General features: G+C 31.5%; 1 protein-coding gene across 7 annotated transcripts in view; it reads right to left on the bottom strand.

The window, feature by feature from the left end:
• Nucleotides 1–11,515, bottom strand: part of LOC106461705 (jouberin-like) — a 70,339-nt gene extending 58,824 nt beyond the window's left edge. The window contains exons 1-4 of one of the 7 annotated variants that reach the window (XM_022391478.1): nt 11,313–11,515; nt 9,605–9,684; nt 4,744–4,825; nt 1,993–2,026 (exon numbers count right to left, since the gene is read on the bottom strand). In XM_022391478.1, coding sequence (XP_022247186.1) covers nt 1,993–2,026; nt 4,744–4,825; nt 9,605–9,635 — 147 coding nt within the window. In that variant the 5' untranslated portion in view covers nt 9,636–9,684; nt 11,313–11,515. Of the gene's footprint in view, nt 1–704; nt 756–1,992; nt 2,029–4,743; nt 4,826–9,604; nt 9,685–11,312 lie in introns of those variants that run through there. The other 6 variants (XM_022391583.1, XM_022391440.1, XM_022391543.1 and 3 more) reach the window with 6 other exon arrangements.
• Nucleotides 11,516–15,836: the final 4,321 nt, after the last annotated feature.

The raw sequence follows: 15,836 nt of genomic DNA, 5'->3' as shown, positions 1-15,836 counted from the left end.
TCTTGGTGAACCCATACCATGTTGATGTAGTCCAGATGGAGATCCCTTCTTGATAATGTTGCATCCTATTGCCTGTACATGTGAACAGCTTTTTCCACTGACCTTTATGTTAATGTACTCTTACCTGTTACAAAATGCTACCCTTTGCTTACTAAGGCTTGGGTATGACTTGTTGCAGGTCTCTGAATGGTCCTGGTGCCTCAAGTTCATCCATATTCCTTTTTTTTTATTGAATATCCCCAACCTGAACACATCTTTATGATCTGAGTATACATATATTTTGCCATTCCCAAAAATAATTATCTTATGGTGGAATCACACTACCTATGAAGCACAAACTATGTCAAACTGTAGTTCTGGTACATGTAATTCTACTACAACTTTATATTGGTAGTGGTTGTCATGTGGCTTGCTGATTTGCATATTCAGAGTTATTTTAATATAATGTACTCAACCCTCTGTATATTTCATAGAAGCATAAATTAATCAGCCAAATTCGTATTCTTAGGTTCACTACAGAAATACAGATATTAAGTGTCTATGCACACAAAAAATCAGCAATATTTCTTTTTGAAAATGCAGTATTCCACAGGATTTAATCTACTATCAATTACAAATAACATTCAGCAAAAACATTATTTTCTATCAGTAAGAATTGTTTCCAAGGTAAAAAAAAAAGTTAAATGCTAAGAGCTTCAACTCACTAAAAAAGCACTGAATCAAATCCTCTTTTGTCTAGCACCAATTTATTTCCATTGATTATAAATATGTACATCAAACAGGAGCATGTGGTTTAGAAAAATTGCCTTGGAAGTTAAGTATAGATGGGTGGGGCTTCTGTCATGGATTGAGAAATTTGTTTATTTCTGACTACAGGAAGAAGTTATCAAATTGATCTGCTACATTTGACCTTGGAACTATTTATACATTGTGTCTAGGATAGGTCAAACATTGTAGCTGCTATTATATTGAAGAAGAAATATCACAACACAAACATGTCACATGACAGAAATGAAGATTGAGAAATTTTTAAGTATGTTCTTGTGAAATTAATAAATCAAAACTTAGATAACATGAGAATTTGAATTATAAACACGCTATGATGCTAATTATTAACATACATTAATAATAAATTTAGTTAAAATTTGAATATAATTCTGTGAAATGTTGTGACATGCACAGAAGAGCCAGGCCCACGTGCGGAGAGTTAAATACACATATAACTTTTGCTAACTAAATGTACAGAAACTAATTTTTAATTACTAACAAAATAACTATTACTATGAGCCTAATGAAGGTTAAATCATGGACAATGAATTTTGTTTAATAAGTTATTTCTAGCCTACCTAAACCTCTTTTACTTTTGCAGCTTCATTTATCATGGAACCCAAATTACAATTTGTTTGTACTGCTTACCTAATTTCAGTGAACCTAAGATGATAAATGGATGTTATCCGATACATCGAGATGAATCAACTTTTTTATATTTCTTTATTGATAACAAATATGCCGATGGCTTCAGATTTTTTATATACAAATGAATTTGTCAAACAAGTTGGAACTAGCAGTTAGTTACCGACACTTTATGCTTATCATTAGGCATAAGAAATATAATCTAGTTAGAGTTCACTGACTGATTCCACCTTTACATTCTCAAATGGAAAATTTTATTACATTGTAAAAATTGTGCATTAGTTTTGTTTCCATTTACAAAGCCCCTAAGTGTGAGAATGGTATAACTACAGTTAGAAAATGGGAATGATAACCTATTTTAAAAATATGAAATGGATATTAAGCAGAAAGGTTTGCTGTGTACAGTATGTTTGATTATAGTTACATAAAACTACCCATAAATGTATACTACTAAATAAAGTTTACTTAAATATTTCACTTCATACTGACCTCTGATTTATAAACTAGCCTTTTAAATCATTTCTACATGTCCATAAAAGTATATTAAATGTTAGTCAAGTTTCTCACCAGACAACTTACCTGTTTCAGTCTTGACATTTCTTCCCATTCCTCACTGAAAGATCATGCATAAAGGATATTAATATTTTACATAATTAATTAACTGTGAGTATGAAATATAAAATAACAAAATTAATTTTTCCAAGTCTCAAAGTTCTGGTTCATCAGTTTTCTGTATAAATAAATTTTTTGCAGGGTTGAAGAGTTATTTGTGAAAAATTTTCCAGAATATACCAGGTGTTCTTAAACTGGGGGTCACAGAAGACTTTAAAGTGAAATAGTTGAAAAGATCCAACAAATATCTTGGATTATTTCTTTTTTTTAGAAATAGTGATATATTCAAAAAGTTATTACATCTTTTTCCATTATTTGCAGTCTGATCATGTGACAGGGAAAGCATTTCCCTTTTCTACCTTAATTGCAGGTTTTTGCAGAAAGCTACACAAGGGCTGTCACCACATAGCCATCTCTAGTTTTGTACTGAGAGACTAGAGGGAAGGCAGCTAGTCAAAGCATTCACACAAACTCTTAGGCTACTCTTATCTCATAAAATAGTGGAAGTTTACTATCACTCTTATAGCAAAACCATGACCCAAAAGTGCAAAATGTATTTGGAAGCAAGAGGGTGCACACCTTGAATCCTCAGATTTACCATTAGGTAAAATTAAAACTCATTTTGACAACAGATAAAAACCAGGTTTGGGATGTTGTATGAATTAAACTACACTATCTACTTTGAACACCCTGCGTTCAACACCTCAAACTTAATTTAGGAATAAACTAATTCATGGTAATCCTAAAATAAAAAACTGGTAGAAATGAATTATTACAATATTATTTACCTATGGTTCAAAACTAAGGTAAACCCATATCTGTATGAAATACTATCATAAGCTTAGCATCTGGCCACAAAAATGCATCAAAAATAGTTAACAAAAAGACTGCCTTTCCATAACTAGATGATTACAAGTAATTCCAAGTTTAAACAATGTTGTAACCAGACATCCAAAATTCTAGATATACTTTACACCTATAGAAAAAAAATTAAATACTTAAACATAAATCAGTTTTGTAACTCAACATATTTATTATGTGAAAAAATCTTTGGTTTTTTCTTTTTTAATGTTTGTACATATTTTGTTTATTGAAAAACAAGCAAGACTAGAGACACAGTAAGTTTGAAATAATCTCAAAATCGCTGTATGCAGTAAACAAACCAAAAAAGTACTTAAGCATGATTCTTACAAGTTTATAGTTAAATTATACTTGACTGTAACCACATAATCTGGTTGATTACCTTCAGTGCTGGAACTTAAGAATTTTAGAGCCCTGGAGACACAGTTTTGTTGCTGACTATCAATATATGTATCTACATTTACAACTATTATATTTAATACTAAGTATTAGCAGATTTAGTGGTTCAATACATAGGGACACCCCAAAGGTGGCATAAGGTGATTAAAACTGAACACCATCCCTCTATGTCACTTCTCTGGGTGCCTAATGATACCTGTCCAGGTTTGGTGACAATCAGTCCAGCAGTTCCTGTTATAAACTGACACACAATGACTTTGTTAAATAATGGTTCAGATTTATTTTCTTTCAGACAATACAGCACCACCTCCTGTCAGCAAGTTATATCACTACCACCTTATTTTTCCTTCCTATAGTATTCAGTCTTAATAACACCAGAAAGGACCAATATATTTATCTTTACCAAAAATTAAGTTTCAATGTGCATTAAAGCCAGAGTTAACTCACAACACTGAAATATTTATAGTCAAACCTTTTCTCAAAAGGTGTGCTATGATGGCTACTTTAATATTCTTACAAAACAAAACTTTCTGTTGTTAAGAAAACATACTTTTATCACATCTTTTTTTATCATCTATTTGCACTCTATGTAGAAGCAAACCTTGTATTTTAGTGTTGTAAGCCTAAACTAACCACTGACACACCAGGAAACAAGGTTTATTTGAAAATACATTGGATTATGTGTTTTTAGCATTGTAAGTTTAAATTAACTACTTGCCCACTAGGGAATGATGTTTATTTGGAAATACATAGGATCGTTTGTGTATTTTATCACACTGAAGTATCTTTGTATTGAGATTAATATTCTAAGCTCTAGGTAAACACTAAGTAAAAACATCACAGAAGAAATTCAAAAAATTATTCCCTCCTCGTTACACAAAAAAACATACCCAGAATGCAACTTACTGTAATTAATATATGTAGATTAACATTTCTGTTACTTTTTTATATTTGGGATAGTGAAGGTTATTTCATTTTGTTATATAAATATCTGTGTGATACATCTTAAAATTGATTTATCCCTCACACTATGTTAATGTTTTGAATATTAACTACATCTGTATTGTACACCAGCAGCACAAACAATACACTTATGATTGCATGTATAAATTAATGTTAATTCTCGTTGGATGGAAGTTTTATGATGCAAAGCAATGTAGCTATCTGCCCTAAACATTTGGAGTACATGTATAATAAAAAGTGATATGTGTATTGAAAGTATATATATATCCAGAACAGGATGAGTATTTGTAATAACAGATGCATTGTACATGCACAGCAGGTTAGTATCTGTGATAAATATGTAAACAAAATGGAAAACCGAGTTAAATGGCATTGCCTTTTGTTTAAATTTTACAAAGAGTCCGGGATTCTTTCACACATGCTAATCATTCTATTTAATCTTTATTTTTTTTGTACAAATATTATGTAAAGAAAACTACAGTTGAATATCGTTACCTTTTTTCTGTCAACAGCTGTTTAAGTTTTGTTCTTGTTCTTGATTTTGAAGTGACTTCATCTTTAACAGATCCTTGGCTTGCTAATTGATAAATACAAAAAATACTAACAAATGTCCACTTCTATACAATCAGATTTCATGGTTATCATAATAGTATTTGTTACCATAAATTACACAACAACAAAAATTTTCTCTTGGAGAATAAATGTAAAACAATCCTAGTTACTTGTTTCTTTTGACAAAGATAAACATTTTTTTTTTTTAAATACAAGGTTTCAGTGAAGAACATTTCTCCATTCGTATTTAAAATGTAAATTATACTGACTATTTAGTCAGGTCAAAGTACATGCACATTTGTAAAAAAAATCTTATTTATATTAATAACATGCATAAGATAATGGCAAAAGAAAACTCAAAGTACACTATAAAATCTCTGTTTCTACTAAACATTCTATCAAACCTATAGCCCTCTTGAAAGCTCTAAAATAATAGTGGTAAAAAACAAGTTTTTTTTCCTAAAGAACATTTCTTGATATATTTAAGCTACCACTGGATAAGAATACAACTATCGTCATATAGTGATTTAAAAAACACTAAATTTGTCAGTTGCTTCTACATTGTTATTGTAAAATCTTACAGTGTAATCCAGAGCATTTGGATTTATTGATAATGTATCTTATGCCTAACACATTCAACCTTAAGTTTATCTAGAGAATGATGTAACAAAAAAAACAACATGTTCCTTGTTTTTGCAATATTTATTTATTCAAGCATTCAACTAAACCATATAAAAACTCAGTATAACAACCCACAAATTTCATATTTTTTAATTTTAATTCTTCAATAACTGGTCTTTCTCTACATTCTCAATGATACACACAAAAAGACAACTTTGTAAGACCAAATGTCCCTTGTCCATATGTTATGTGCTATTTTTATATTAGCAGCAAAGTTGATTTTTAAAATATATTTACTCATTTTTAGAGGGACATCAAACTCTGGTTATGAAACATTTTTAAAATAAATTTTGAGTTTTATGAAAACAAATAAAAACCTGAAAAGCTTCTTATATTTATTTTATTAGTAAATTAAACATTTCACTCCATCATATTTAGTTTTTACATGCAACAATTAAAGATATTAAGATTTCACTAACATCTGAACTTTCTTAAATATTCTTGAAAAAGAAAACATGTAAGTTAGAGTTACTTATTTTTTGTTTGTTTGAAAGCTTAAATCAGTTTCTATGTGACTAACAGAAAAGCTTCTAAATGTCTTTCATGAAGACACATAAAGTGTATTTACATCATACAGTAGTGTGATCAACTAACTACTGTTAAGTACTTAAAAGATGCTACTGATGTTGGTTTTTGACATTGAACATCAAATAATATATTTTTCTATATAGAATTTGCACTTAAAATAACATATGGGCAACAAGTAACCATTAGATACTTCCTGGCTGTCCCTATACACACCTATCCTTATGAAAAATACTAAGAACTTAAAGCACCCTTTATTTTTCTTAAATTATCCATTCCACTTTTGAACTCTTACAAAGTGCCAGCCTACATTACTGCCAATAGCATATAAATCCATAACTCATTACCCTGTTAGAAAAATAAAACTGTCTTAACTAGAGTCTATCCTGTATACCTCTTCAAAATCTTAAATTTGTGTCTTCTCATCCTATTGTCTTCAAAATAGAACAACAACATATCAGAGGCCTTTATCCTGTTGTTCCTCATGGATAATCTTGTAAACTTCAACATGATCACCTCTTACCTTCTTTTACGATTGTAACCTATATCCATAATTCTTCCATCCCCAGAATCATCCAAGATGCCCTCCTCTATGCCTTTTCCAACAAGTTAATATCATTTCTTAGATAAGTAATCTAAAACAGTATTCTCAAATGGGAGTTAACTTATGATTTATATAAGATTTTACCTTTTTGACTTGATATCAATGTCTCATAATACACCCTAAAATCCTACAGAATTGTTCTACACATGCTACTCAGTGGTTCCTATCTACATTAAACATATATAATTCATATTATGATAACACTTACTATGAAAAAAGCTCATTTGTAAAATATCTGTCCAACTTGATTGTTTGTTTTAAGTTAAGCACAAAGCTACACAATGGGCTATCTGTGCTCTGCCCATCACGGGTATCGAAACCCAGATTCTAGCATTGTAAGTCCACAGACATACTGCTGTGCTACTTGGGGGCCTGTCCAACTTTTCAATTGAACCAAGTCCTTTTGTAGTACCTCAATATTTTCAATACAACAAGAAATATTCAAGAGGGTAATGTCATCTGCAAACTTTACTAATGTACTAATTCTATCCCTATCAATATCTTAATTACAAAACAATAATAACAAAAGGTGCAAGCACATGATCCTCCTGAGGCACTCCATGTTTAACAAGGATCCAGTTTGACAGGACTCCATAAATTGTTTTTTTGCTTTCTCTCATTCAAACACTACAGCTGGGTAATTTATGGTATTTGTTAATTGATTATTTTCATGAGACTTGGAGAGCTAGAATAATCAAAAATAGTAATAATTTAAAACATTAATTCTGATTAGTTGATTTTTTTTCAAGACATTAATCAATTAAATCATAATTTTGATTAATTGATTTTTGTATGTGACACTAATCAATGCTCACAGGTAACTGATTATATAGATTAATCAAGCTAATCCCCCAACCCTACCAACCACCCTGCAGTCCAAATAATTAGTCTTAGTCTTTTCCTCAAACTCCTACCAATGTGATTTTCATAGCTAATCTTATGTGTAGCACCTTATTAAATGCATATACATCAAATCCAAACTCTTTCCATTGTCCACATAACATATAACATCCTCACCAAAAAAAAAGTTAACATATTAGTTAGGGAAAAGTTTCTTTTAGTGAATTCCTGTTGATTTTCTTTTATCATATTCTATTAGATTTTGCAAAGCTTCTTTCATCACTGTCTAGAAAGTCTTACACTACAGAAGTACAATGATCTTGTCTGTAATTTCCAAGGAAACTCTTAAAAACATATGCAACATAGCAATTCTGCAATCCTCAGATACCTGCTCACCACCTAATGACAGACAACAAATGCAAGCATTTTATATGGAAGTTTAACTATTAAATATCTTTGATAAGATCCTTGATTTAGTCTGATATACTATTCAAATATTTTCCTACTAATGTCTTTGAAAATATTCTGAAACATAAAAAAGGTACACTATTTTTTCATAGTAACTTTGTGCGAGAGGTTTAAGCAATAGTAAAGACAGTTTTTACATGATACAACTGATTTTTGCATTCATATGCAATTCAATTCTTTAGCTTTTATAAAGCTGATAAAATAGCTGAATAGAAACAAGAATGTGCTGGTGCTGGATAATGAACATACTCAGGATTGAATTATGGTTTAGGTGCAGCCCTAGGCCAAAGTAATATTTGGAAATAATAATGATAATGATAATAATAATAATGATAACTAACTCTTGCTTCTACTCTGCTAGTTTTACAACCATAATTTTTTAGTTGGGTGACTGGCAGGTCCTCTGTTTGGCCTGGGCACTAGACCTGAGCCTAGGTAGCCTATGCGTTAATCCAGAACTGAACATACTACACTATTTGCAATGAAAACATTACAAGGTAGAATACTGAGTTTTATGGTTAACATCAGAATACTTTAATAACAATTTTTCTGAACAGGTGCATTTGTTTATATTTCACTGACCAATTGAAAGTTGTATGATACTGCAAATGCAATAAGTGCATACGTAAACAGTTTACGTTTCAGTGTAGCATAAAACATTCCTATACCTGCCTGGTTGAAGAAACATTAATTCGATTTATAATTAGATTTTTTAATAGAAACAACTTGCTCTCAGTAAAAGCTAACTTGTACTTTTGTATGCCTTAATTAAAAAAATAACATATAAGATGTATAATGATTTTCTTTAGAAACTTTACATTTTTTTATCAGTCCAGAAAATTTTATACATAGAATTTAAAACATGTTTACAAATTGACCAATTTAAGTTGACAAATTAAAGTTTTCCAAAGAAGGCAAAACATCTGATTCAACAACCACTATAAAAACTACAATATATTATTTACAAAATAATTTCAAATTAAAAATACAGCTTAGAATTATGAACAATTAATGAGATATACATTATTATTGTTTTTGAAGCTTATTATTTAATAACTTGCCAACTCCACAGACATGTTGTAATATAAGTAGTCATTTAATTTTGGAAAAAAATATTTTAATTTCTTTGGAACCTTCATAGTTTTGAATAATTCCTGGTAATATTATTGACAGAACTATATTTGAAATGTTTTTTAAATAAATAAACATTGGTCAGAATTAAACACAAATAATAAATTATAACTTATAATGTTTTTTTCAGGATTTTGGCAACCCACATCTATATGTTAAATGCAAAACTAAATCATGAAAAGTGTAATAACCTAACTTTAGCAAAACTGCTTATTTTGAAAAATTTTGAATTATTTATTTTTTAGCATATTAGTTACCAAACTTTAATGCTAAACAGTGTAGATAGATTCCTAACTAAAGCAGTAAAGATCTTTTATAAATGAAATATTTTTATAGAGAGGTTTTTCCATTGAATTTGTGCAAATCAAAAAAATATTGAAGTATTAGCCCATGGCATCATGTAGAGCAATGTTCAGCTTTGGATTTCAGTAGCCTAGTATTAGTATTACACTGCCTAGCACATTGGCCCAGACCAGTGTAAAACTAAAATTTTAATATAATAGTCAAAAGTATTATATAATTTGTACATAATCGAATAAGTAATGGTATACTTACATAACATTATTTTTTCTTCTTTTCCTTTCATAGCTGCATGTGCAATGAAATACTCAATATTTCTGCTATGTCAGGTGATACTGAAAGTGGTGAAAATACTGTTACATATAATAGTATAAGAATCTGTAGCTAAAGATGAATAAAATGACTACTGATATGACAAATAACAAATTTACTGAATATTTTAGGACACACACACATATTCCAACTGCAACAAATTCCTATAGTAAATACTAAACAATAATTACAAATAACAAAAATTTTAATAAAACTTTTGGGGGTATATAACCTTAAATATTTGTAATAGAAATGTTGAGACTCAAATGGGGAATAATGTGTGAAAGTCAGTAAATTAACTAGGATAAGGACCCACAATAAATAAGATATGCCTAATAAGAAGGAATTCAAACAGGCTTAACTGATAGAAGTTATTACTTAAACTAGAAAGATTTTGCTTTGACATTAAGACTTTCTTTAACCAGAAGTTCCAAATTTGTATGGTCCACTGCTAAAACTTTGAAATCCAATAATTAGATTGTGTGCCTGGTAGTTTAATTGTGTGGATAGCAGAAGTAAAGGGAGATAATAAAAAGTAACCAGTTCTGTAGTCAACCCCATGTGTTCATGAATACATACTATACAGTTAATTCTGATAAAAAAAAAAGTTAGCACACAGGACCACACACAAAAGGTACAATGAATTTAAAATAAAAAAAAGATCTAAAACTCAAGCACTTTCAAATAGTAGACTTTGATTTTGTCAATAAAGGTAGCTTTGCAACCACAATATGCATATAAGTATATGATGTGTGAATGAAGCAGGATTGATGTGGGATCCTTTGAATTTGAAAAATGTTTTATCTGATATGATAGTTTAAACTAAAGACAGAGCTGATTTAAAAAAATATTCTCTGTTTATCTAAGAAAAAAAGGCATAGATATGCAAGACATTTAATTACAATAATCTGGTATAAATAATAAATAGTCTCTAGAAAAAATAAATCAAATGATCAGACTATGTTGCTAGAACTTAGAAGAAATTACAAAGAGAAGTCATCTAACTCCATGTTCAATTTCAAATCAAATGTAGATGCAACTTGCAAATGAAAAATACCTTGAAATACGTGAACATTTAAAAAACATTAACTTTAAAATCCCAATTCATAACTTATAAATAATAAAGTTATAAGAATGTGTACAAGTTGTTCTATTATTTATAATAGTGCTAATAAGTAGCTCCACTAATAGTAATATTTAATAATTCTGAAAACCCATGAGTGAAAGCAAAGGAGAATAGGTTATAATTTTTCAACCACACAACGTCCATCATATCTAACAATGACGAGACTTATCATCCAATACCATTATTATAAAGGCTCATCAGGCCAGTTGGGATTAGTAGTGGTCTAGGTGCTATGTACAGAGCTGTAGCATAGGTAGGATGGGAAAGCATAGTCGGAAAGGAGAGGGTGTAGTCCTAGTGCAGAACTATACTCTACAGACTAGAAACTTGCTCTATGGTGCAAAAATAACTGGCTACAGCTCTGGATATGTACAACAATTTCATGAGTGCTCCAGAATAGCTGTTGGTGTTAGTGTTATGGTGTAAACTAGATTATACAAATGAATAGTAATTATTATTTTTATAGTAAGCTAATACTAATAGTACTATTACTATTAGTTATTTAGTAGTAGTAGTAATAATTACACTGTGCACGATCTTCAAAACGAAATACTACAATAAGTTGAGTAAGTATCATCTCAAGTAATTCAGCTTAAATTCACCTGGACATTTCTGAAAGCACGACGACTCATAGTTGTAATGACACTGACAGATAGACGTCACCTAACATTACATGATAAGAACACCCAAAACTAGCCAAAAATGAAAATGCAATGAAAACTTTAAAATTATTTAATATAACTTCATAGCAGCGTCCTCTATCAGGTCAAAGGAGCAATCAATGAACATAAAATAAATGTTGGTGACAGAAACTTCAAGGAAATTGTTTAATTTGGTAATTAAAAACATTTAATAGTTGGAATGACTAATAAAATTTTGAAGTTTGCAGATGGCATTAAAGTTTTTGGGGTGGCTAACTGTATGAAAGATGCTGCAGACTTACAAGGAGATTTAAATCATTTGATGCATTGGATTATAGTCATAGTTGGGAGCTGAAAGGGACATCCTTGATAGGCTAATAAGCTCCTGTTTGTCCCTTTAAAATTTTATGAAAAATAAGAAATAAAGAGACAGGTGTTCATAGTTTCATTAAATAGAATGTTGGTAAAAAGGTATTTAAAAAGTGGGCTTAAACTAATCTTTCTGGGCGTGGAGTGAAGTGATCTCACCATCCTGAATTCACAAATGTTTGGTTGAAAGTAAACTGAATTACAATAAAATATATGTTGGTGATAATTTGTTATATTTCTTTCTAAATATCACGCTCCTACATTTCTAGAATATCTAAACTAGTGTCCAATTTTTATAAGTTATAAGTCGCGACTCTAGCGTGTTTTATTGTTGTTGTTTTCGACCACGTGTCACTAGAAAGCACTGGAAGGCTATTATCTTCAGTCAGTGTCATAATCGGCCAACAAAGGATATTCCAGTACCACCATGTTCAACCCCTATGAAATACTGAAATATCCTCGTGGGTAGAGAATATCACTTATTGTTTGTTTTGGTTGTTTGTTTTTTGAAGTTAAGCACAAAGCTACACAATGGGCTATCTGTACTCTGCCCACCACGGGTATTGAAACCCGGTTTCTAGCGTTGTAACTCCGCAGGCATACCGCTGTGCAACTGGGAGGCAATATCACTTATTAAAGAGAACAAAGAAATAAAGTATACAGAACAAAGTATTATTAGTGACTTTCCAGACCACGTGTTACCAGCACAGAAACTAAGCGATCAAAATATTTGAAAACTTCTACATCGCTACAGAAGATAGAAAACACGTGGCATGCCTACATATCACACTTGTAACCAGTACTTGAATTGGGTGAAAAGAGGAAGCGGTATGGTTTGTGAATTTTTTTAAGCTGAGTACAATATTTCTTGTTTTTCGTGTGCATTATTTAGTTGTTATTGTTACGCCTCCGGTCGTTAGTTAATTTTCCGTAAAAATTCTTTCCGAAGAAACTTTACCGATACAAGTCCTTTCTTAAATAAAACTGGTTTATTCTTTTTGAATACAACTTTACGATACACTTAATTTCAACAGTCACGCTATAACAAACGCTATAATTCACAACGAACTTCTCACGTGCTCAACAATATTCTGTCCGCATACATTCAATTACTCATTACATTCCCCCGTCACGTTGTGACCGTCTTAAATATAAAAGAATACCGAGATCTAGTAAACTCCCGATATTTCATGAAGGTTCGAGAAGGAAGTGGCGTGATACAAGCGTCACGTGACCTGCGTTGTCGTAACATTATTATAAGAGTAAGTAAAATGTAAAGAAAATAGAAATTTATTAGGTTAGATTAAGTGAGATAATGAAAAATAATAATGATAATAACAATTTTTATGAGGTATACTCAGGGGTAGATTGGCATTAAAAGACCAGCGCGGGCAATATCACTGACAGTTGTCCAATAATTTTTCACATGCTGCATACTGGCTAAACAAACAAATTATAAAATAAATTGCTAAGAATGCATCAAATGCACTGGCCCACCTGGCAACTGTCCGGTGTCCACGTGGACCAACCCTCCCTTGAGTATATTCGTGGGCAACTTGTGTGTTACATAATTCGATACAGTAACATAAGCTGCACATTCGCAGAGTGACTTACAACTTGTTTGGCGGGCTTATTAGTTAGACACTGTTCAAATGGCTATAAAACAATACAATTATGTATAAACAGATGTATACAGTTACGAATTATAGTATGGAAACTCTGATAGTTACTTTGTGGTTACGAACTGGGTCACACCTAACGAGCTCAGAGCGAGAAGGTACGTTCACTCTATCCTTGTACTACTTTGTTTCATTCTTACCTCACTCTTACACGACATTTTAAGAAAAAATATAGTGTTGCGTCAGCGAGGTCACGTGACTAGTATCACGCCACGTCCTTCTCGAACCTTCGTGAATTGTCGGAAGACTACTAGATTGGGGTAGTCTGGTATATATAAGACGGTCACAACGTGACGAAACAATGTGTAATTGAACTGAGTATTGTTGAAGTCGAGCACGTGAGACGTTCGTTGAGAATTATAGCGTTTGTTATAGCGCGACTGTTGAAATTAAGTGTATCGAAAAGTTGTATTCGGAAAGAATAAACCAGTTTATTTAAGAAAGGACTTGTGTCGCTAAAGTTTCGTCGGAACGAATTTACGGAAAATTAACTAACGAACGGAGACGCAACAATAGTTTATCATCCCTAATCCCTTACTACTGTAAATATTTAATGTATATTTCTTCCTTAACATTTGCTAAAGCGATGTTTGGTTGAAGGCCTAATTTCAAATACAACATTTCAGCAGACGTTTCGAGAGTAATGGTACTTATGCTTAACTTACTTAACTTTGATCAATAAATAAGCATGAAATTCACTGAGTGATTAAATAACAGAAAAGATGAGATAACTTTCACTACTAACACTGAATAGCTTTTCTGACTCTTAACTGAATGAATCACTCATTGGATACTCAATAACTGCTCATTAGTTACTCATTCGCATTTATATCTTAACCTTCTAGATTCTCAACTTTCATAAATGTAATGTCATCAGAATGACGAGATCCATCTAGCAAATATTTAAATTAAAACGTTAAAAACATAGCTTACACTCTGTCCCTTTCCTAGATTGTGAAGTTACTTCAACATTTTTAATACACAAATAAAACAGTACACTAAACTGTCCATTCACCAAGTCTTTTTCGTGTTTTTCTTCCCCGAGGGTGTTGTGGTGTGCAAATGAAATGACCTCTTGTGCCTTAATCATCGTCATGTGCTTTCTTGTCGCCAGGGAAGTTCTCCCTAAGTTGGCGGTTGAGTGAATCCACTTGTGGTTCTATCATTAATGATCAGCTGAGACTAGTTTCAACAGGAATCTTGGGTTCTTCAGCAGGATGGTTCTTCAAGGGCAAATGCTTCTCTGAAATCACCCACTTGTCTGTTCTTTAACATATGGTCCTTCTTAATGTCTACTTAACTTTGAGTTCGTTGTTTTTTGTAATGAGAATTGTTTGGTCATACCATGTCACCTTGATAAAATCCAGTCTTATCTACATTAAAACCATAGCAACTTTTCATTTTATGAGATCATATTTAAGCCTTTCATGAGGAAAGTCATGTATGACATCTTTATTCTTTAGTTTCACGAGAGGTCTTCCAACCAACAATCTCCCAGAACATGCGAGAGTGTTTGGTTCCATTATGCCCCAGTCACTAGATGTAGATTTATTCATAATAATCCCTGGTATGAGTATTTCACTTCTCTGTAGCACAATGACCATCTTCCTTATTGTTACTGGAAGCTCATACTCTGGCGTAATGATTGTCACGTAATTCACAGGAATTTCCTGATTGTATTCTGTAAAACTATTTAAAGCTAGTCTAGTGTTACATATAAGTCTCTGCATGAATTCAATTCTTAATATGCACTCTACCTCAATATCAATTACACATGCATCATGAAATATAAATAAATATCCAAAAGAAAGGTAACTTTGCACTTTCCAATTGCTGGAACTTTATGTTTACTTGTGGTTCGCATCAATGTCTCTTCTTTCTTCATCTTTGAAGGCAATTTCTCACCTTTCATTGCCAAATCGGGAAAATAATCGTAGCCATAGAATCAATGTCGATCAACACCCTATTAGTTTTTTCATCAATAAACTATTGATTAGTAGATGGCTTTTCTCAAATAATGAGCTTTTTATCTCATTTGAGGCAAATGGAGTATTCTCAACTGAAATTCTCTCCGTAAATACATCTAATTCCTGTTTTCTCGATGTCTGGTTAGGTTTTTTGATCTGGCTGAGCTCTATCTAATCTTTGGATTAGTAACAGTTATCGGTTCCTTACTGTCTCTATTGTTTAATTAATAATTATGTTTATCAGAGTTATAACATTTCCCTTTTTTCTAATAATTTTGGAGAAGAGTTCTTATTCCAACCTGGCGTTTGTCTACAGTTTTGGGCAATAGGTCTTTTCAAGTTTCTCTTGAAACTTCTAGTGCCCTCTGGCTTGTTTCTTCTATTTTATGTCAC

The sequence above is a fragment of the Limulus polyphemus genome, unplaced genomic scaffold, assembly GCF_000517525.1.
Source record: "Limulus polyphemus unplaced genomic scaffold, Limulus_polyphemus-2.1.2 Scaffold1, whole genome shotgun sequence".
NCBI lineage: Eukaryota > Metazoa > Arthropoda > Merostomata > Xiphosura > Limulidae > Limulus > Limulus polyphemus.
This window is presented reverse-complemented; position numbering and strand designations above follow the sequence as displayed.